Source organism: Rhinopithecus bieti, unplaced genomic scaffold, assembly GCF_001698545.2.
Source record: "Rhinopithecus bieti isolate Rb0 unplaced genomic scaffold, ASM169854v2 scaffold_13351, whole genome shotgun sequence".
NCBI classification, from domain to species: domain Eukaryota; kingdom Metazoa; phylum Chordata; class Mammalia; order Primates; family Cercopithecidae; genus Rhinopithecus; species Rhinopithecus bieti.
In genome coordinates this window covers 2,193,061-2,214,687 of record NW_016807514.1, presented here as the reverse complement: position 1 = coordinate 2,214,687, position 21,627 = coordinate 2,193,061, and the positions used below count along the sequence as shown (strand labels likewise).

At 62.4% G+C, this 21,627-nt stretch overlaps 1 protein-coding gene across 3 annotated transcripts in view; it reads left to right on the top strand.

Annotated features, from left to right (window-relative positions):
* Positions 1 to 22: 22 nt before the first annotated feature.
* Positions 23 to 21,627, top strand: part of ARHGEF16 (Rho guanine nucleotide exchange factor 16) — a 25,627-nt gene continuing 4,022 nt past the window's right edge. Inside the window, exons 1-10 of one of the 3 annotated variants that reach the window (XM_017882446.1) lie at positions 23 to 253; positions 8,423 to 9,029; positions 11,498 to 11,543; positions 12,583 to 12,752; positions 14,341 to 14,397; positions 14,899 to 15,059; positions 18,024 to 18,176; positions 18,339 to 18,468; positions 19,676 to 19,750; positions 20,178 to 20,270. In XM_017882446.1, coding sequence (XP_017737935.1) covers positions 8,442 to 9,029; positions 11,498 to 11,543; positions 12,583 to 12,752; positions 14,341 to 14,397; positions 14,899 to 15,059; positions 18,024 to 18,176; positions 18,339 to 18,468; positions 19,676 to 19,750; positions 20,178 to 20,270 — 1,473 coding nt within the window. In that variant the 5' untranslated portion in view covers positions 23 to 253; positions 8,423 to 8,441. Of the gene's footprint in view, positions 289 to 8,422; positions 9,030 to 11,497; positions 11,544 to 12,582; positions 12,753 to 14,340; positions 14,398 to 14,898; positions 15,060 to 18,023; positions 18,177 to 18,338; positions 18,469 to 19,675; positions 19,751 to 20,177; positions 20,271 to 21,627 lie in introns of all 3 variants that reach the window. The other 2 variants (XM_017882448.1, XM_017882447.1) reach the window with 2 other exon arrangements.

Sequence of the window (21,627 nt, the reverse complement as noted above, 5' to 3'; positions counted from 1 at the left end):
CAGGTGCCCGGGACGCGCCCGCCCCTCCCCGACCCTCCCCCCCGGACCGCGGGAGCCGCCCGCCCGCCCAGCGCGCCCACCTGCGGGGCCGCAGCCGCCGCCCTCCCGCCAGACAGCGCAGGAAGTGCAGGAGGCGCCCCGGGCCGGACCGCGCGGCCGCAGGAGCGAGGCGGCTGCAGGATAGGAGGGGATCCGGCGCTGGAAGCTGCACCGTCCGCGCGCCGCCCCTCCGTCCCTCCGCCCTGCGGCGCAGGTGAGAGCCTGGGGGACAGGTGAGCCGGGAGACAGGTGAGCCGGGGCTCAGGGGAGCCGGGGAGGGGTAAGCCCGGGGAGGCGCCGGGAACCCGGGGCGCCTCTCCTCCCCTCGCTTTTCCCGCGAGCCCCGCCCCGGGAGCCGCAACAACTTCGCGACCCTCCCGTGCCTCCGTCGGGGCGGGAGGGGCGGGGTTCGCGGGCTAAGCCGCCCCAGGCAGCCCCTGCTTGCCCCTGCACGCTCGCTCGCTGCCCTCTCTCGACCCCCAGTGGCCTCTTCCTCTTCCTAAAGGAAAACTTCCATGCAACCGGAACCTGGGTTCAGATTTGAGCGCGGAGGACTCTGGAAGCCCCAGAGAGTCTGAAAGAGCAATGGGGTGGGGGGCAGAACAGAGCGACCCTCCCGGGAGCTCTCTGGGGAATCTGACGCCCAAACCTGCTTTGGTCCCGAAAGTTCAGAAAAGCTCCAAGAAGGAAGAACCCAACACCCAAGACAAACCCAAACCGCACGCCCCTCCCCCACCCCACGCCCCTCCCCACCCCGTGGACCTGGTGGGCGGTGGCAGGGAGGGACCTGCTTTGTCTCCCCGAGAAGGGAGGCAGGGAGGGGAGGGGTGCGTCCCACCTACCAGGGAGCCCTGGCGGCTTGTCTTGGCTGCTCAGCCTCTTTCTGCGTCTGTGAAATGGGAACAGGCTCCCTTTTGAGATTTGAGTAGGTGGGGGACTGAGGGAGTGGCAGTGATGGCAGGTCTTGGTGGCCTCTGCATCTGACCTGAATCGAGGCCTGAATCGTCTCTGTGTCTTTGAGGGGAACAGTCTGTGCACCACCTAACATGGGGGCCTGGGGGTGCGTGTGGGCCTGGCTTGGACCAGCAACAGGGTCCAGGTGCTGTGCATGGCTGCGGGCCCTGACACCTCTGTGGCATAGTTCCCAGGTGTGCCCGTCACATCCTGGCTCTTTGTGAACTAAGCAGCTCTCGGGTCCTCAGTCTCCTCATCCGTAAAATGGGACTAGTAGGAGTGTTGAGGAGTTAGAAGATGTTGACCCACAAGTGTGCCAGGCAGACGTGGTCCCTGCTGTGCGATGCCCATGGCCAGCAGAGGGGAACAGGGTGAGAGAAAGGTACTGTCCAGAGCAGGAGCTGTGGGCTGAAGGTGGGCACTCCCCACCCACCCAGTCCTGCTGGAAGGGAGGTGTCTTGGGGGCTTCCTGAAAGAAGTCACCTGGACCAAAGTCACCTGGAGGGTGGGATGGGCCCTCCCCCCTCCCCCAACCTGGACACTGGGGAGAAACCCTTGCTGGGGGTGCCTCCCTGAGGGCGCTGGCTCTCCAGGGGCCGTCTCTGACCCATAGGATCACCTATGTGGGAAGCACTTTCCACCTACACATGAAAAAACCAAGGCACAGAAGTGAAACAGTGAGAAGCGGCGTGCCGGGGTCCCCACAGCTCACATGTGGAGCGTGGGTCGCGTGGGTCCCCATCCTGAGGATGGCCATCTGTGTTCACGTTGTGATCCAGGTGCAGGCGCTCCCCGCGAGTTTGGGTCTGAGTTTTAGTTTTGATTTCCAGATGGATCTGGGCTGCTCCTGTCCTTAGCGCAGTGGACTGTCTGTCTGGAGCAGCGTCCTTATTTCTAGTGACTCCCTGGCCGAGGCCAGAACCCCCACTGCCCCCCCCCCGTCCCCGTTTGGGGACAGCCATCCAGGTCAGGACAGGGCCTGGCCAGCAGTCCCACCCAGGCAGGCCACATTCCCTCTGCACCTGGTTGGGTGGCAGGGGACCTATCCCCCGCGTGGACACCTGTCAGAGGCAGGCTGTGATTCCCACCCTTTGGGGGAACCCCGTGAGTGGCAACAGAGCCAGGGACAGTGCCTGGGTTTATGGGACGTCTCATTCAGAGCCGGAGCTGGGGAGTGACTGGAATGCACTTTGGGCTGAGCTGGCTATGTCCAGGTGGGAGGGCCAGATGCACTTCCCCGCCCCTACCATGCAGGGTGGCTCTCTGCTTAGCTGCCCAGGGTTTCCCCACCGCAGCCCTAGGGGCCTTGATCCAGATAACAGGTCTCTCCAGCAGCCTTGCTGACCAGTAGCCAGGACTCCTGACTACCAGCAGTGTCTCCAGACGTTGCCAAATGTGCCCTGGGGGGCAAAACTGCCCCAGTGCAGGCCACAGAGCTGAACCCCTGGCCACCTTGCAAATGGAGCTGGCTGATGTGTGCTGCATGATTTACAAAACCAAGTCCTCCCCCAGATTATGTGACTGAGTCCGAAGTTTGGCTGGGCAGAATGACCGGAGTACAAGGGCACCATTGTGGCTTGAGTTTGCGTGCACTGAGGTTGGATGGACAGGTGCTAGAGAGGCCACACCCCACTGGGCCGAGTGGGGTTAGCCAGACCTAGAGGCCAGGGTAGGAGGGACAGAAATGCCCAAGGGTGGGATCACATGAAGCTGGAGGCCCGTGCAGCGTCCTAACTGGAGGGGCAGCAAACTTGGAGCAATTAGGTCCTGGTGGCCATGAAAGCAGCTGTGCTCAGAGCCCCAGGCCTCAGCTGGGAGACTGTACTGCTGTGGGGATGTAGGATGGACAGGGCTGGCGCCCACTAGAGTCACTAGAAGCCCATCTCTCCGGAAGGACGAGGGGGCAGGAGGGTGGGACTACAGAGCGGCACACCCAACCAAGGCTGGGTCTGAGATCCGGCAGATCAGTCAAGGCCAAGTGCAGACAGGAACGGACAGGCTGGGCAGGGGCCCCTGAGACTGGCCAGAGACCACGGATTCCACCTGCTTGGACAGGCTGGGCAGGGCCCCTGAGACTGGCCAGAGACCACGGATTCCACCTGCTTGGACAGGCCGGGCAGGGTCCCTTAAACTGGCCAGAGACCACGGATTCCACCTGCTCACCTCTGCTGCACGCCTCCTCCTGCACAAGTCCCTCGTGCCCTGTAACTATATGTGTCAGGGATACCAGGGTGGGGTATTTAGTGGTAAAGGGAAAAGAGACAGCTCTGGGTCCCAGGGCTCAGCCATGGGAGGTCCTTTCCAGCCCACCCTGAGCAGCAGCAGCAGGAAGTCGCCCAAAACGTGGCACAGACGGGCCTGGAACCTCTGTGGGCTGCCCTGGCCCAGCCTCTGCTCACTTTGAGCAAAGTCCCCTTGCAAGTTGGTTCTTGGCACGGAACACCAGGGCCTCTCTGGGAAGACACAGAATCAAGGTAAGCAGACCAGGGCAGAGCACGTGCTGAGGCAGGCATTTGCTTTTTAGTGCAGGAACTGAGCCCGACTGTTTGTGGGGACATGAACAGGAAACTGTCCCTGCCCTGCAAGGGCTCACACACATGGGGAGACAGGAAAGACAGACAGCCTGCAGCTCCCTCTGCCTTGTGCATGCCTGAAGGAGCTTTCCTGGCAGCCCCCACTCAGCAAGTCAGGGCTGCCTTTACTGGGGAGCAGGTCTGCCACTGGCCCACGAGGCTGCTGCAGGGAATCTGACCGACCTCTGTGGCACTGTAGCCCGGACAGCATAGACAGCTGCTGAAAGGAGTCTGAGCTCTCAGCCCCTCCCTTCACTGGCTCCAGGCACCAGGAGCAGACCAGCATCTCAGGGAGGAGATGGAGAGAGACCACTGCAGAAACCAGCTGGCATGCAGGAGAGACTTCAGGATACGGACCTGGCGTGGGGCTGGGGGTCCCAGAGGGCCCTCCCGGTGAGACACCTGTGCTCAGGGTGTGTGCACCTGGGCCTCCCACCAGCATAAGGCCTCTCTCCTCAATAGAAGCAGAAGCAATCAACCACCAGCAGCAGATGTTTGAGGAAAGTCCTGTGCCTGAGAGACAGAGGCCAGCAGAGGCAGAAACAGGAGGAAGTGTGTCGTGGGGGCACAGCTCTAGCAGCCCATGACAGAAAGAAAGAAACTCCCTCCAAATAAAATGTAATCCTTCCTCTCTAAGATAATAGAAGATGTTACACCCATAAAACAAGAGCAGGATGCCAGGAATGAAGAGCAGAGGGCTCTTTGACGATAATGAAAATGACAAGACCATGGGGCAGATAAGAAGATCAAGTAGAGACAATCTCACACAGAGAACAGAGTAGGGGAGGGAAGGTAAGGAATTAGGAGAAAACGCCAGAGCTTAATACTCATTAGTGGGTATTCCAAAAAGAGAAAACAGAATGGAAGAAATAATGAAAATCCGTGCAGCCCTGAAGACAAGAGTGACCACATGGGGAGTTCTACCCAGTGCCTGGCTCAGTGAACAAACGTGGACCCTACGGAGGCACATCAGCACGACAGCCAGAGCTCCCAGCCTCCAGCAGGTGCCCCAGACCCTCAGTGGGGCCAGGGAGAACCACACACCGGTCATGATACGAGGAAGGGATTGGGGCATTGGGGCCCTTCCCCAGCAACTCTGAAGATGAGGGAAGGGCCCTTCCCGACTCTGGGAGAAAACCGTCTACAGTGGGAACACTCGTCTCCTCGCCACCAGTCAGGGGAGAGGAAGAAACAAGACATTTTCAGGCGTCCAAAAGATGCCTCCCATGTGGCTTCCTGGTTCAGTGCCTGGGGATGTACTTCAGCACAGTGAGGGCCCGGAGCAGGTGAGAGGGGACTGGGGGCCAAGCCTCCAGCCCCAGAAGCAGCAGAGGAGGTCCTGGGATCCGCCCAGGGTGAGGCCCAGAGCACCAGGCCCTCTGGAGAGGGAGGATAGGGGGTGTCTGGGAAAAACACAGAACTGGCCTGCCAAACGTATGGAATATATTCTCAAGAAGCACATGGCGGAGACGCCGGAACACTCAGGGAAAATTGAACTGGGGAAAACCAGGCCGGTGGAATGAGAGAAAATCATTATTAGCAAGAGGGGGGCAAGGCCTTACCCTGCCCCGGGGCTTAGCACCTTGTGCCAGCACAGACATCTGTGGGCACAGACATCGTGTGACGGCTGTGATGGAGTCCTCGTCCAAGAGGCAAGGAGCGGGTAGGGATGGCCATAGGCGGGGGGCACTGAGAGCAGGCTGTGCCTTTTACTGGGGAAAGCTGTGGAGCCCAGAGCGGTGGCCTCTGGGGATCAAGGCAGCGTGGAGGAGGGGACACTGGGCTTTCATGCTAAGTCTTTGGTGCTCGTTGACTTTTGAAACGGTGTCTGTGTCTTCCTAGTTCTTTAGAAAAACTGAAAAACAGAAGGCAACGGGTGCAGGTGCCTGCCAGGGCCACAGCTCTCGAGAGCCGGCTCCTGGGGGGCTCTGGCTTCCAGAGCCCAGGGCCCCTGCCCACACCCCTAGGGCTCTCTGTTAGACCTGTGGGTGTGGCTGCCTCACTGGGAGTGGAGGTCACACCCAGCAATGGCTCTGGCTCTGGCTCGCCTGACAGGTTCCCGTTTGGGTGCCTTCTGGCAGTGGAACAGACTTTGACCTCTCTTGGGACAGCCGCCGCCAGCCAGGGAGTGCTGCTGGCCAGGGCCAGGGCACTGTCTCAGAGGACGTGGTCAGGGACAGTCAGGCGTGGGCAGTCTGGCCCCATTAAGGAGGAGGAAGGCTGAGACAGTGCAGGCTGGGGTCTCTGTGTTTGGGGGCTGTGGGGTCTTGGGGACATTTGTTTGGTGGGAGACCGGGCACAGTGACGATGTGGGCACGTCAACCCACGTCAAATGCCCCCCAGGTAAAGAAATCACATTGAGAATAAAAGGACTGCAGGACTGTAGGCCGCCTACACTGGCTGCTCGCTGGAGTGCATTCTGCTTGGCGTGTAGACAGAAGCCTAAAAGAAACACATTTCTCGGCCAGGCCTGGGTAAAATGCAGACACGTTGCTGTGAGCAGGTGATCCTGGGATGGTGCAGACCAGCGTCACCCGGGTCAGTGTCATGGACACCAGCTCCGGGGGAGGCCTGTTGTGTCTGCTGCTGTCCTCGGCCGGTGATTCGGAATGTCCGGAGGAATGTGCCCTCCCAGCCAGCGTGGGGGCCGTCCCTCCCTAGGGCCTGGGAGGCTCAGCTGCACGTGTCTTCCTGGGATGGTTTTAGCAGAGAATCTGTGTCCTGGGAGAGTTTGGTGGCTCCTGGGGCTGAGCAGGGACAGAGAAGTGTCCCGGGTGCCCCGCGGGTGCTCCAGAGGTGTGAACTCAGGTCAGTTGTGTGGCTGGCTGTAGGCAACCTCCCTGTAGGAAATGACTTGGAGCGAGCGATCCAGCCTTGTTTTCCCATCAGAAAAATCAGTTTCCATCCTGGAGAGACTCCGGTCATTTTCATGTGTGTGACGTTCTGGGTGTATAGGAGGCATACTGAGTGGTGGCTCTTACTGTTTTTATTTTTATGTTTTAAAAGGGAAAGAATGAAAGCAGTGAGTTTTCTCCGTGTTGTTACCTTTTGAACCTACAAAGCTCCCTGAGCGTAGGGAGCATGAGCTTGTCTTTGATTCGGCAAGGCTTGGTCACCACAATGTGGATGTAGGCCTCACACCGGCTAGGCCTGTTACACACTTTGCACACTTTACCCTTACTGCAGTACCTTCAGGAGGTGGGCCTTGCTCTTATCGTACCCATTTTACAGATTTTGAAACTGAGGCACAGGCAGCGTCACTTGACCACGTGCCTCGGTGAGGCTCCTTGACCACATGCCTCGGTCAGGGCTGCCCCCTGACACGTGTGGGGAGCCCCTGAGCAGCAGAGGGGAAAGCTGGGAGGCCTGGGAGACCAGACCCTCAGAAGCCATTGCTAAGTGACCTGAGGGTTGCAAGCAGCCTGGGGCGTGAAAGCTTGCTGTGGGCGTGAAAGACCGCTGTGGTGAGCCATGTGCTGTCACTCAGGAGGTGATGTGTAGCCACAACAGCCCCGCGAAATGCCTGGAAACAGACATCCAGGCCCGGCTCCTGCAGGCCGTGTCGGCTGGGGGCTCGGCACATCTTGGTCCCACGGGGTCCAGGCCACTGGGGCTCTGCCTGGCCACGCGTGCTCATAGTCATGGCAGCCGGGGAAGGCGCAGAGGCAGGTCGAGTGCTGGCTCTCCACGTTCCTACCTGGTGGGGACACATGTCCCAAAGCCAGTCACAGGACTGTGCCATTCCCAAGGGGCCGAAGGGCAGCCCTGCCTCGGGTCTGGAAGGGGGAAAGTGAGAAACAGGAAACAGCAGCATCAGGGGCAGGGCTGCCAGCCCCGGACCATGAAGGGAACAGTGCGGTAGAGATGGGCTCGGGGGCACATGCTGCCAGGAGGGACAGGCAGGAGGGTGGTGGGGGCAGGACTGCCCACGGGGTGTGGCGATCGGGCTCCAGAGATGTCTGCAGGTCAGCTCCCACCCGCGCTGGGCGGTGTACGTGGGACTGTGGCCTGCCACCACCACACCTGCCCAGTGGCCAGGTGTCATCCCAGACTCTCAGGCTGGTGCCTGGTGGGACTCCTGAGACCAGAATTGTCAGCTTTATGCCCAGTTCAGAAACGTGGAAAAATGCCAGCGTGTTGCTTGGTTGTGGAAATGTTCCATGGACAGTCCGCCACAGTCATGTCACTGTGTGGCTGAGAGAGGGGAATCACACGGGCCTGGGCTCGGGCCGGGAGCATGTGGGCAAATGTGCCCGACCCCCGTCAGCAGAGCCTGGCTTGGGTGTCTGGAAGGCCCCAGTGAGGCTGTGGTCACTGCCACTGTGGCTGATGCTGACCTCAGGAAGCCCCCAGCGCAGCACCATCACCCTCGTGTTCCCCACAAGGAAGTGGGTTCCAGAGCTGCGTGGCTTGCCAGTGTGAGCCAAGGATTCCAGGCCAGGTCTGCAGGGCTCCAGGGCCATGCACCTGAGCTGCCCCACCTGCCTCCTGGCTCAGGAATGTGTCCTCAGCGTTTGCTGCCCGTCAGAGGAAGCAGTGCAGCCTCCCAGCCTCCAAGGTCCAGCCTCCCCGCCTAAGCTATGCCTACCTGGTCCCTTGGAGCTCGGAGAACCAGTACCTGCCTAATCCCATCCTGTGCCCAGCCTCCGGCGTCAGCTGTGGCTGGCTCCCGGTGGTTAGGGCTGGCTGTGCCGCTGACCCACTCTGCTCCTGGCTGCATTGCTGTCCTTGCACGCTGTGTCCTGGGAGCTGTACTGGGGCCCTGGCCAGGCATATGCGAAAGAGCAGCAGGGTGGACACCTGAGGGGGCAGGGGAGAGCAGCCTCATGAGACCCTCCCTTCTGCCCTTTCCCCAGGACCCCACAACCACCCAGCATGTCCCAGCGGCACTCAGACAGCTCCTTGGAGGAAAAGCTCCTGGAATACCGCTTCCACTCGGAGCTCCGGCTGGATACCAGTGGGAACCCAGCCTCTGGGCTCCCGATGGTCCGTGGCTCCCTGCGTGTTAGGGACAATGCCGTCTTCCAGCCCGAGGTCCCGGCACCCCCACAGCCTCGGTCCCCAGGGCACGAGGAGCCGCGGCCCATCGTCCTGAGCACAGAGAGCCCGGCGGCCCTCAAGCTGGGCACCCAGCAGCTGATCCCCAAGAGCCTGGCCGTGGCCAGCAAGGCCAAGACCCCAGCCCGCCACCAGAGCTTCGGGGCGGCTGTACTTAGCAGGGAGGCCGCCCGGCGGGACCCTAAGCTCCTCCCAGCCCCCAGCTTCTCCCTGGACGACATGGACATGGACAAGGACCCCGGGGGCATGCTGAGGCGGAACCTGCGGAACCAATCCTACCGGGCGGCCATGAAGGGCCTGGGGAAGCCAGGTGGCCAGGGGGACCCCATCCCGCTAAGCCCTAAGCTCCAGGCTCTGGCCGAGGAACCCAGCCAGCCTCACACTCGGAACCCAGCCAAAAACAAGGTAGAGGCCTGCCCGCGTGGACCTCGGGGAGGGTGCTGTTAGGCAGAGGGGTGGCCTGGCCGTCTCCACCACTGTCATCTTCTGCATCGTGGCAGCTGCCGTTAGTAAGCACCTGCTGCACGAGGACTCTCAACTGGTTTATTCCCGTTCAGCCCAGTCTGTGAGCATGAAGATCCCACCTCACAGACGAGGCAGCAGAGGCTCAGAAAGGTTGAGGGTTCTACCCAGGCCCCAGACTCTGGTGTCCCCGCTCCCAGCCTTGGTGGAGGGCAGATCCCTGGAAGGCCCAGTCCCTGTTTCCAAGCCCCAGACAGGAGCCAGCCTGCCTAGATGACAGGGTTCAGGGTGACCTTGCTGCAGTGACTGGCCTTGGCTCCATCTGCCCCCGCAGCTCCGGACAGGGACTCCGGCGGGGCAGCTGTGCACATTCCCGCTGTACACAGAGCCCTGCTTCCCTGCCTGCTGGCGGTGGCTCTAGGTCTGGGGCATGGTGGCGGCAGACCCTTCACTGGGCAGGGTGTAGCCTGGCTGCATGTGTCACTAGGGCCCAGGGGACAGAGCGTCCTGCTGGGGCTCCTGGGCCCAGTGTCCCTCATCCTCGGAGTCACCATCCCTTGTGACTAGGGGTGAGGCCTTCATTTCAGGCAGCCCTGAGCTGGAAGCTGTGTTCAGGGAGAGTTGCATGGCACTTGGACACCCACCCAGCCAAGACTGGGACTCTGGCCACCCTGCTTGGTCTCTTTAGCTGGTGGGTCTGGGCTCAGGCAGGGCTGGGGTAGGGGAGGCGAGCTGCCCTGGAACCACCCATCAGGAGGCCCTGGCAGCCCCGAGCACCCTCAGGAATGCAGAGCAGATGCAGGGCTGGTCCCAGGAGCATCCTTCTTGTTGGGCGCCTTGCTCAGACGTGTTGGAAACAGGCCCTAAGCATGTGGGCTGCCTCAGTGAAGGACGAGGGTGGGGCAGGTGCCGTGTGACCCAGGCGAGTTCCTGAACCTTCCTGAGCCTTGGCTTCCCCATGTGGAAGCAAAGATCATGGGCGTCCTCTGGCCGTCCTCTGGGCAGTGTCCATGGAAGGCACGTGCCAGAGCGTGTTCTTCACTGGTTGCCGTCACAGCTGCCTCCTCAGCCCCGGCTCCTGCCCAGACTGTGAGTGGCAGTGCCAGCCTCAGGGGACGCCAAGACCACCTGTCAGAATGTCCCATCGGTGTCCACTGGAGGCCGATGGTGGCTGAGGTGGGGCCCCCCCATGCCCCCAGCACCAGTCACCGTCCTCAGTCACGGCTCTCTCCTGCTGTGCCTACCTGAGACGCCCGGGACTCAGAAATGCCTCGGCACTTCTGCCACAGGCCCCTGCACCCCAGGGGCTGGAAGGGCGCCAGCACTCTCTGCACCCACAAGGACTAGGCCCACGGGGCTCGTTCTTTCATTCACTGTTGATTTCATGCAGTCAGCAGACACTTACTGGGCACCTGCCACATGCTTGGTGCTGGGGTTCCGAAGTGAGCCCAGGGGCATGGGCCTGGTCCTCAGAGGGCCACCAGGGCAGGAAGAATGCCGAGGGCTGGGCTGAGGGCAGCTCGGGGTTGCTGGGAGCACAGAGGAGGGGGCTCCCTGTGGCCTTGGGTCAGGGTAGGGTCCTGGAGGAAGGAGGGTTAGGGTAGAGGCAGACAGGAGGAGAGGACGGGGTCAAGGGGTGGGGGAGGCAACAGCTCCAACCAGACCTGGAGGCGAAAGGGGGGCCAGGGGGAGCCCTTGAGGTGGGGTGCGGGTCATGGGGCTGAGGGTGCCAGGCCAGGTGCAGTTGGGAGCACCGCACGCTCCCAACCGGTAAGGGGAGTTTACAGGCCCCAACTCGTTCCGAGAAATCAGCCCCTTTCCTTCCGGGAACCGGCACACCTGTGGCGTCGGCAGAGTGTGGCGTCCCAGCCAAGGAGGGTGGGCTCTGAGCCGGGCATCTGAGCCTGGGGGCTTCCCAGAAGCCCAGTCCCTCCCATCGCTTCTGCCATCCCGGCCTCCTGCTGGGGCCCCCAGGTCCATGCTTGGGGCTAGACACTGACTGACCAGTCCCTGCTCACCTGCCCCACCAGGTCCTGGTCCCCAGGGGCCTGTGTCCTGCCCCACTGTCCCGTCACAGCCCTCTCCCCACCGTACCTGCCCTGCCCCTGGCTTCCCTCCAGTCCTGCTCAAAACTCTCCTGAGCATCCCTTCATGATGAGTTCAACCCTTCCTGCTCCTCCAAGCAACCCTCCTGGACCTGACAACCCTCAGTCACCTGTCCTGCCTGCTCTGAGCCCTCCTCCCACCTGTCCTGGCCTCTGCTTGGCAGCCCTGAGGCCCTTTGGAGCTGACATCTCTTGGGCACAGCTTCGCATGTGGAGCCATGAGGTCTCTGGGGTCCCGAGGCAGAATCGCTGTGGGCCACACCTGCCTTGGCTGACAGCTGCGGTTTCTGTGTCTCTTTTGTGCAGAAGACGCTGGGGCGGAAACGTGGGCACAAGGGCTCCTTCAAGGACGGTGAGTGTGGCTTTGGGAGGCACCACGGGCTGGGCTGGGCTCCAGTTGAAGCTGGACTCACTGGGCCACCCTGGGTTTCGGGTGGGCCTTGGTTTGTTGTCTCGGGGTCACCAAAGCTGTTTGACGGGATCCTTCCAGAGGCTGAGGTCCTGAGGTCCCAGTGGCTGGTCTCACCATGTAGCCCTGATGAGTCTAGAAAGTTCCCTTGGACTCCATTCTATGTGTTCTGAAGGGCAGGGCACAGACAGAGCCCCCAGTCTTGCCCTGAACACCCCAGATGTGTACTGGGCCCAGCCTACGGTGGCCATGTTGGGGACCAAGGCCAGATCAGAGGGTGCCGGCCCCACGCCGTGGGCTCTTCCCGGACTCTTTGAGGCTAAAAGGCAGCCGTGTGTTGGGGCCTCCAGCAGGGGTGGCAGTGGTGCACACTCAGCCTGCTGGGGGGGAGAAGAGAACATCCCATAGGGAGGTTGACATAGGGAGGTGCCTGCTACCTGGATCAAAGTGCACAGGGGTGTAAAGAGATCGGAGGCAGTGGGGCCTGGGGAGGGCTAAGGCCTCAAGTGCCCAGCTCCAGACCTGAGGCCCCAAGACACAATGGCCCCCTCCAGCCCCCAGAAGCTTTGTGGACAGGGACGGGCCCAGGAGGGGGTACCCAGGCCTCCTCTACAGAAATCTCTGGGAAGTGTCCCAGGAGGTAGCAGCGATGCCCCGTGTCTCAGGGTAAGGCTGGTTGGGGGCTGCTGTGAGGGTTTGGAGGTGCCCTGAGCCGGGACCAGCCCATTTCAGGTGGGGCTTGTGGCATAGAAGAGGTCTTGGGACTGGCGCCCAGCCTGGGGCAGTCCCCTCCCAAAGCCTCCCTCTCCCATACAGCCGTGAGAGCCTGTGGGCGCTAGAGGACCCACCCGGGAGGGCGTGTGCTGCCTGATGTCATCATGGGCTCTGAGATGCCCTTGGGAGGGCTCAGCCAGCAAGTTCCAGGGAGGCACAGCCTTTTCCAATCCCCCAGGGCCACAGGTCACCCTCCTTCTCTCTCTAGACCCCCAGCTCTACCAGGAGATCCAGGAGCGGGGCCTGAACACCAGCCAGGAGTCTGATGATGACATCCTCGATGAGTCCTCCAGCCCCGAGGCAGCCCGGAAGATGGACACCACCATTGTGGTCAAGAGCTACCGGCCTGCCCAGGTCACCTGGAGCCAGCTCCCGGAGGTAGCACCGGAGGGTGGGTGAGGCTGCCCCACAGAGGCAGGCAGGCAGAAGCCACAGGGGTCCCCCCACTGTTACTTCCCCGAGCCCAGGTGGCTGGTCCCCAGCAGCAGCCCAGTCCTCCCAGGGAGGGTGGGCAGCCTTCCCAGAAGCCCCTTGGCTGTGGGTGGCGGACCTGGGAGTCTCCCTTCTGTGCCCTCAGAGTCACCCTGCCCATGCAGGGCCCTGCTGTCGTGCGTGCGAGGGCTGGCCCTGCTCAGACTGCCCTGCAGGGAGCTGCGGGCACCATGAGTCCCTTCCCAGGGGCCCCACCCCAGGAGAGGGCTAAGGGGTCTGTGTAGGGAGACAGCTGGGATGGGAGGGGCCGTGGCTTGGAGCTGAGGCCAAGGCCAAGCCACTCCTTCACTTTCCATATCTGAAACTGGGGGCCCATCCCTGTCCTACGGGGGTCTCAGTGGAGAGCGTGGCCTGGCAGTGGTCCCTGTGCTTGGGGGAGGTGACTGCTCCTACCCCAGGTGGACCAGCATGTGACCCGCGCCCTGAGGCCCGAGGGAGGGGACCATGTGGCCGTGGGCGTGGCGGGAAGCAGGGAGGGCGGGCCCCCACCTGTGGTACAATGGGGCTCCTTGTTCGCCATCCAGAGGGGCTGGTACTGCAACCGCCCACCACGCTCCATGGTGCAGCGTACCCCGGGGCCCCGGCCAGGGCAGGCCCAGTGTGGGGTGAGGGCAGGCAACGGGCAGCCTCCCCACAGATAGAAAGGTCTGGAAGTGCAGTCTTACTCCCCTGCTGGGAGCTGGGGGCGTGTGGTCTCCCTCTGTCTGGGATAGTGTCCAATACTGCACCCTGATAACTGCCAGAGATTCTGACCCTGCATAGGAAGGAGGCACTGGCTTGGGGAATGGGGGACTCACCCTTGGCCCAGGCGCTGTGGGAGGCCATTCTGCCCAGCCCAGTGAGGAGCAGAGCACGAATCAGGGTGGCCTGAGTCCTGCAGAGGGGAGAGGGGACCCCCGGGCAGTATAGCAGCCCCGCTGGTCCTGATGCGCTCCACCAAGCGAGCCACGCTCCCGCCAAGGCGACCCGCCAGCTGTGGGCCCCGAGGAGGAGGGAGCCTGGGCGGGCACAGCGTCACCCATACCTTCCAGGCAGGGCACTGACTCGCCTCGCCCAGGTGGGGTCTGAGTCACAGTCCTGCCCTCCACACTTCCTCCCTGGGTGGGCTCCACGCCTCTCTGTCTGCCAGGAAGATCTTTGGGACAAGATCTCCCCCCGTCCTCTGGCCTTTCCCTCTGGATGCCCCATGCGCTTTCTGGGCTGCTCCGGGCTCTTTGGCTGGGCGGGGGTGGGGGCGGCTGCCCTGAGGAGGGTCCACAGAGAGGAAGATGATGGGGATAGACCCTGGGCAGGACAGGCCTACTCCAGGATCGGACCTCCCTGAGCCCTGTGGGGTGGCTGTGGGTGTTCTGCCCAGGCCCCTGCCTCTGCTGGCCATGTTGGCCCTGGTCCATCAGGAGGAGGAAAGAAGGGAGACTTTGGCCCAGGCTTCCAGGATGTGTGACCTGGAGCTCCTGGGCCTGTGTCCCCCCAGGTGGTGGAATTGGGCATCCTGGACCAGCTCTCCACTGAGGAGCGGAAGAGGCAGGAGGTAAAAGGGCCCTGGGTGGGAGGGGAGGGCCCTGGGCAGGAGGGCTGTCCCCCATGGCCTGGGCCATGCAACACCCAGGGAGGGGTAGCAGCCACAGTGGCGCCACCCAGCCATCCCTCTGCGCCAGGCCCCGTCACACTCACCAGCGCCTCACACAGGCCCGGGCTGTGCCTCCACCTGCACCAGCCCTCACAGAGCGCTTCGAGCCACCGGGTAAATCCTCAGAGTCCAGGAGCCGCCATCTCCCCCTTCTCTGACGAGGACGGGGGTCGCTGCCTAGCTTCATGCGGCTCATAAGGCACCCAGCCAGGGGCACCCAGGGACGTCGGGCTGGCGTCTCCAGGCTGGCCATCCTGACAGTCCCATCCAGGGGTCTGTCCGGGGCTCCTGTTCCCACCGACCCCTGCCACCCGGGGCATGTCCTCCTGTTCCGAGAATCGGTCACCGAGGCACACCCATGTCCAGCGTCACTGTGGGGCTCACCCAGGCCCCTCTCCGCAGGCCATGTTCGAGATCCTCACGTCGGAGTTCTCCTACCAGCACAGCCTGAGCGTCCTGGTGGAGGAGTTCCTGCAGTCCAAGGAGCTGCGGGCGACCGTGACCCAGATGGAGCACCACCACCTCTTCTCCAACATCCTGGATGTCCTGGCTGCCAGTCAGAGGTGAGGCCACGCCACAGCCTTTGCACAGGGTCCTCTGCCGGGAAGGTGCCTCTCCCCATGGGCACCGCACCGTCATCAGCAGGCCCTGGGGAGCCTGAGCTGCACCTTGATGGGGATGGTTTAGGGCAGCTGCTGGCTCCCATGGAGGGTGATGACCTCTGATGGTCCTTGAGGCCACCAAGAGCTGGCCCCAGGGCCGGGCTGAGCACTGGGGCTGTGGCATCCTGGTCGTTCATAAGATGTGGAGCACTTCCCAGGGGTCCAGCCCTGCCCCACTGCCAAGCACCATCCCACCAGGACGCCCAGCCACAGACGGCTGTGTGACCCAGGCAGCGGTGGCCACAAGCCGCTCACCTGTAGGCAGGAAGCCTCTAGTTGCAGCTCTGGGTCATGTTCCACCCAAAGGTGTCTGGTGGCTGGACCTGAGCTCTGGTTGCAAGGCCTGGAGGTGGAGGGAAGGCCGGACATGCAGCTGCAGCCAAGCACAAGGGTGTGCGTGGGGGGTGGGGGGTGTGTGCGTGGTCAGGGGTGTGTGTGAGTGGGCTGGCCCCGAGGCCTGAAGGGTGACTCGGGAGCATCCAGCACCCAAGTGTGTATGCATGCGTGTATGTGGGCAGGGGTGTGTGCATGGGTGTGTGTGCATTGGTGTGTGTGGACAGGGGTGTGTGTGCGTGGGCAGGTGTGTGTGTGCGTGGGTGTCTGTGCATGGTGTGTTCATGGGTGTGTAGGAGGCAGGGGTGTGTATGCATGGTTATGTGTGCGCGGGTGTGTGCATAGCTGTATGTGTGTGGACAGGTGTGTGCGCGGCCAGGGATGTGTGTGTGTGGGCAGGGGTGTATATGCGTGGGTGTGTGTGCGTAGTCAGGGCTATGAGTAGGTAGGGGGGTGTGTACATGGACAGGTATGTGTGCGTGGGCAGGGGTGTATGTGCGTGGGTGTGTGTGCCTGGGCAGGGGTCTGTGTGCCTGGGCAGGGGTCTGTGTGCCTGGCCAGGGAGGTGTGTGCGTCGGCAGGGGGGTGTGGGGGGGGGTGCGTGGGCGGGGGTGTGTGTGGTCTGGACCCTGTGCTGCTCCCTATATGCAGGTGGACCCTGGAGTATCATTCGGTCTCCTGAGCCTCAGCCTCGATGCTAACTTGAGGGGCAGTGTCTCTGGTCCCCTCATGGGCTTGGGTGGTGCTGGGGGATGATTAGGGGCCTGTAGTGCCTGGCACGGGGCTGCTCCAACAGTGGTGGCTGCTGGCGCATTCTTATATCAGCCACGGCCCTGGCGAGTCCCACCCATCTGCTGCCTGTGGGGTGCCCTTGCGGAACTTTGGGGCCCTGAGGGTGGGCAGGGAGCCGCCTTGTCCCTGGGGACAGGGGCTTCCTGTAGAGCTCCAGGGACCAGCTATGGGAAACTCCCAAACTCTGACTCATCTGTGGGTTAGGGTTGGGGAGGGGAGGGGTCTGGGATAGCGGCTGCCCCTCCCCCAGCTCTGCCCCCAGCCATGCAGGCTCTGTGTCCTCCGGTCCCCTCTGCCTCAGGCAGCTGTGTGTTTGCCTCTGACCTCCTGGGGCTTTAGATTGCTGCCCTGGGGTGGGAAGCTCGGGCCTCCTCCCCCAGCTGGGTCCCTGACAGCTCCTGGTATTCACAGTGAATTCTCTGGGGAATCATCGCTATTTGGGGTCAGTGGCTGGTGGGCAGCTCTCCCGGACCTTTCTCAGAACCTGCAGTCTCCCATGTGAGCTGCTGACCGGCCTGGCCGGCCTCGGCACCCATGCGTGTCATGGCCCTGCTCATCCAGCAGCCGAGGCCTCCCATGGCCTCCTGGGTCCTTATCCACGGGGACTGCAGGTCCATCTCCTGGGGCTTCTCTAGGGCAAGCAGCTCTCGGGATGCTCTCCCTGCAGGAAGCATGGCTCCTGCGTGGGTGGCAGGCCCAGTCGGGCCCAGTGAGCAGGGGGAGGAGGGACTCCCGCCCACCTCCACGCTGGGCAAGGCAGTCCCTCCGAAGGACAGAGCTCTTGGGGTGGGAGGACCTCCTGTGGCAGAGGCTGGAGACATGGATGTGGTCTCAGGTTGGGTGCTCTGAGGGTCTGCGGGATGGACGAGGCTCCAGCCACCGCCTCACACACCAGGTGACCATCATGGGTTCAGCCAAGCCCAGCCTTGGTGGCTCTGGCTACCCATGGCGGCAGAAGCCCGGCAGCCGTGGCCTAGCTCTTACCAAGTGTTAACTCCCTTCGTCCTGATCACCCCGGGCCGAGGCCTGGGTCATGGAGGAGGTGAGGGGCTGGTAGTCACTTCCAGGGAGTCTGCCAAGAGCCCACACCCGGCCCCCAGCCTTGCTGTTCACTCAGAACGGGGTGGGGGACCCAGTGAAAGTCAACCGGCAGTTCGCGAACCCAGCTGGGAGCTCAACCAGCAGAGCTGCCTGGGACTGGGGACTCATCCTTGGAGGGGGTGGCCCCAGGCATCGCCCCTTTTTGTGACCCAGAGGCTGGGCTCTTGTGCCTGTCCCCTGAGTTTCCGTCCTTGAGTTTCTTCCCAGGAGCAGGCTGGTGCAGCAGTGGGGGCCCGGGCCTGTGTGGAGGCCCAGTCATTTTAGCTGGAAGGAGCTTGAAGGGCAAAGGGCACCAACTGGACAGGGCACCAGGACAGGAGGTCCAAACGGGTCCACCTTTGGAGACAGCCCCTGGGGCTGCCGCTGGACAACAGAGGGACGGTGCCAGTGTGTGGGATCGTGGCGGGGGGCTCTGTGAGGAGCCCCAGGCCTCTCTGACCACTTCCCACCTGCCCTCCCTGCTGTCCTGCATCCCAGGTCCGGGTCCCGCCCCGAGTGCTTGCTGCGTGCTGCCTCTGGGAGCTGAGCTCAGCTCCTGCCACGTATATGTATGTGTGAGTGTGCGTGCATATGCACATCTGACACATGGGGCCCGACCACCAGGCCCATGGCACCCTCCTCACCCCTCCTTGCCTTCAGGTTCTTCGAGGACCTGGAGCAGCGGCACAAGGCCCAGGTACTGGTCGAGGACATCAGTGACATCCTGGAGGAGCATGCCGAGAAGCACTTCCACCCCTACATCGCCTACTGCTCCAACGAGGTCTACCAGCAGCGCACACTGCAGAAGCTGACGTGAGTGGGCGGCCCTGAGGCCCAGAGGGTGGCTTGGGAGCGTCCTGCACCCTGGTCTCCCAAAGCACATTCCTGCTCCCAGCCTGGCTTCTGCAGGTGCCGCCTGATTTAGGTACAGGCCGGCCATGCAGAGCCTGGAAGGACAGCCTTGTCCTCTTGCAGAAGCAGCAATGCCGCCTTCCGAGAGGTCCTGAGAGAGATTGAGAGGCGGCCAGCATGCGGGGGCCTGCCCGTGCTCTCCTTCCTGATCCTCCCTATGCAGCGGGTGACCCGGCTGCCCCTCCTGACGGATGTGAGTCCACGGCCTGGGGCTGGGGCTGGGCACACTGTCCTGGGGTCCCACTGCCGGAGCCCCCCCTTGATTACCCTTTTGTGACCTTCTCCTCCAGGCTGGCCTATGATATTTTAATAGTTATGATCCTAAGATGACTTTAATAGCCAGGATAACTTTGTGGTCGCTGCCACCCACAGACCTCACTGTGCCAGGAGCTGTTCCAGCCCTTAGCAAATTTGTGTTCACTTACTCAATGGTTCATGAGGTTTAGGCACACTGACGAGCTGGAACTGGCATCACCCAGAGCCCTGCTGAGCCTCCTCCCAGCCCCTGCCCCACCAGTCCTCCTAGATGTGGCAGCCCTGTCCCCACCACCTTCTCTCCCCATTCTGTGGATGCAGAGAGAGGCTCAGAGGAGCTCACCAGCGTGGGGTGTGTGTGTGGGATGCCAGCCCACACAGCAGAGGGCACATGAGGGTAAAAGGTGTACACACAGACACACACGTGTATATACAGTGCACATGTACTCATGTATATGTGTGCCCATGTATACACAATGCATATGTATCAATGCACACCAATACACACCTGCCTGCACACATGTGCACACGCTGCATTGCACATATACATGCATGCACATGTGCGCACAGTGCACACACACGTTTGCATACATGCACACACAGGCACTACACACACATGCACCCAGTGCACACATACACATGTGGATGCATACACATGCAGGCACACATGCATGCACACGATGCACAGGCATATTCACACGTGTGCGTGCTGCCCGTACACACAGCCCCACACATGGCAGGACTGAGCTAAGCTCCCTGAGGCTACACATGGCAGAACTGCCCAAGCCAAACAGAACCTCAAATTCCTGGGGACCCCAGGGATGTGCAGAAATGGGGCTGCCAGGGGCCTCCACTGACGATTCCCCAGGTTGGATAGAGAGGATGGAGATGGCCAAGAACGGGAAGGGAAGGGTTCCAGGCTTCCAGGCAGGGGTGCTAGCTCCTGTTCCCACTCAACCTGCCTGAGGACCTGGCAGAGCTCCAGGTGGTGCAGAGGCCGTTCAGGGGCTGGTGGTGGGGCCCTGCAGGAGCCCTCTGGCAGCAGCTCTTGACCACCCTGCAGCCCCAGGGTCTGGTGTTGGTGGGAGCCTCCACACCTGGGATGCCAGAGCGGACTTTGTGTCCCATGTCTTTTGTTCATCCAGACACTCTGCCTCAAGACCCAGGGCCACTCCGAGAGGTACAAGGCCGCCAGCCGCGCACTGAAGGCTATCAGCAAAGTAAGATGGGGCCTGGCCCCAGCCCCGCCCGAGTCCTGTACCCCAAGCCTGTCCCCACCCCCACCCTACCTGGTGGCATAGGGCTGGCTCCCCCTACCTTCCAGGGCAACGAGGGTTCTCAGATTATCCATCCCAAGCCTTTCACAGTGCTGACAAGGAAACTGAGGACCAGAGGTTCTCAGATTATCCATCCCAAGCCTTTCACAGCGCTGACAGGGAAACTGAGGCCCGGAAGTTCTCAGATTATCCATCCCAAGCCTTTCACAGCGCTGACAAGGAAACTGAGGCCCAGAGCCGGTGGAGCTCTCGCACAGTTGATGAGCAGCCAGGGGCTGGCTGGGCAGGAGTCCTGGGCACACGGTGGACCATGTGGGCTGTACCAGGGCCCTGCAGCACCAGCCCCTCACACGGGGACCATGCCCTGCAGCTGGTGAGGCAGTGCAACGAGGGGGCCCACAGGATGGAGCGCATGGAGCAGATGTACACGCTGCACACACAGCTGGACTTCAGCAAGGTCAAGGTAGGTGGCTCCGGACATCAGGCAACTCAGACCACTTCCCACTCAGCCCGCCCTGCTGGCCTGCGTGTGAGGTCACACCCCTGAGCCTGAGGGCTGGAGAGTGGGTGCCTGCCCTCATGAGGCCTGGGGGCTGGGCCTCCTAGGGCTGGTGCCTTTGGTCTCTCCAGGCCTCAGTCTCCCCATCTGGGAGTGTCCCTTGTGTACCCCTCTCCTACTCCCACTGGGTGGGCCTCTGTGGCCCTTGCTGCATCCCCAGGACTGCACGGGCAAAGGGTACACCCCAGGTTCTGAGTGACCAAGCGGAGGGGGCAACAGGAGTGGCCCTGTCAGTGCGTTTGACCGGGGCCAGGGCTCCTTGCTGGCCCCTCAGGGGCTGGGCAGGGCCTGAGGACAGAGGGGAGGAGACAGGGTGATTTCAGGGCTGGCCCAGATCTCGTTTCCCAGTGAGGCCCGGATTCTGGGTAGAGTGAAATATTTCCAGCCCAGGTCCCAACAGCCCTAGTCCCTGCCCCAAATGGACAGGGCTCAGACCTCTCCCTCCAGAGCCCACCACCCACAATCCCACACACTAGTCCTGTCCTCTGTTGTCCCAGGACAGCTCAGGGCCCCTCCCACAAGGCGGGTCTCCTGTCCTGGTGCTCCATCCAGTGGGTGCCCTTCAGGGAGGAGCAAGGAGTGGGTGACAGGCTACAGGCCACCCTCACTCAGGGCCATGGACAGCTGAGTAAGGGTGCACGGGTCCCAGCTCGGGGAGGGGGCTCCCGGGGTGGGTCAGGGCAGGCTGCCTGGAGCAGGCGTCAGAGTAGTGACTTTGCGCCGCTGTTGCCGAGCCCACACCCGTGCAGGCCTCACACTTGTCTCCCTGATTCTGTAACATCTGCCCCTGCCAGAGCAAGGACCCCCTCCCAGGCCTGGCCCACCCCTGAGTGGGGCTGTCACCCCCACGTGGTCTTGAAGTTGGTCTTGGAAACGGGTGTGGGGGTGGGGAGAACAGGCCCATCCAGGAGGGAGGGTGGTGGCAGAGGCCTGGAGCAGGAGGTGAATCTGTAGTGGGCACAGGTAGGGTGGGCGGGGCCCACAGGGAGCAGGTGGGGAGGTGTCAACAGTGGCTGAGGAACGGGGGCTGGTGGGCAGGCTCCTCATTCCCACGCTGCCCACGCCACCACCCTGTGCTGCCACCCCCACTGCGATGTCCACCCCCATCATCCCCACGCCACCTATCCTGTCGCCCTCACACCGCCCATCCCCATCGCCCCTGCGCCACCCACCCCCATCGCCCCCACACTGTCCACCCACATCGCCCCCGCACCACCGCCCATCCCCATCACCCCCACTGTCCACCCACATCACCCCTGCA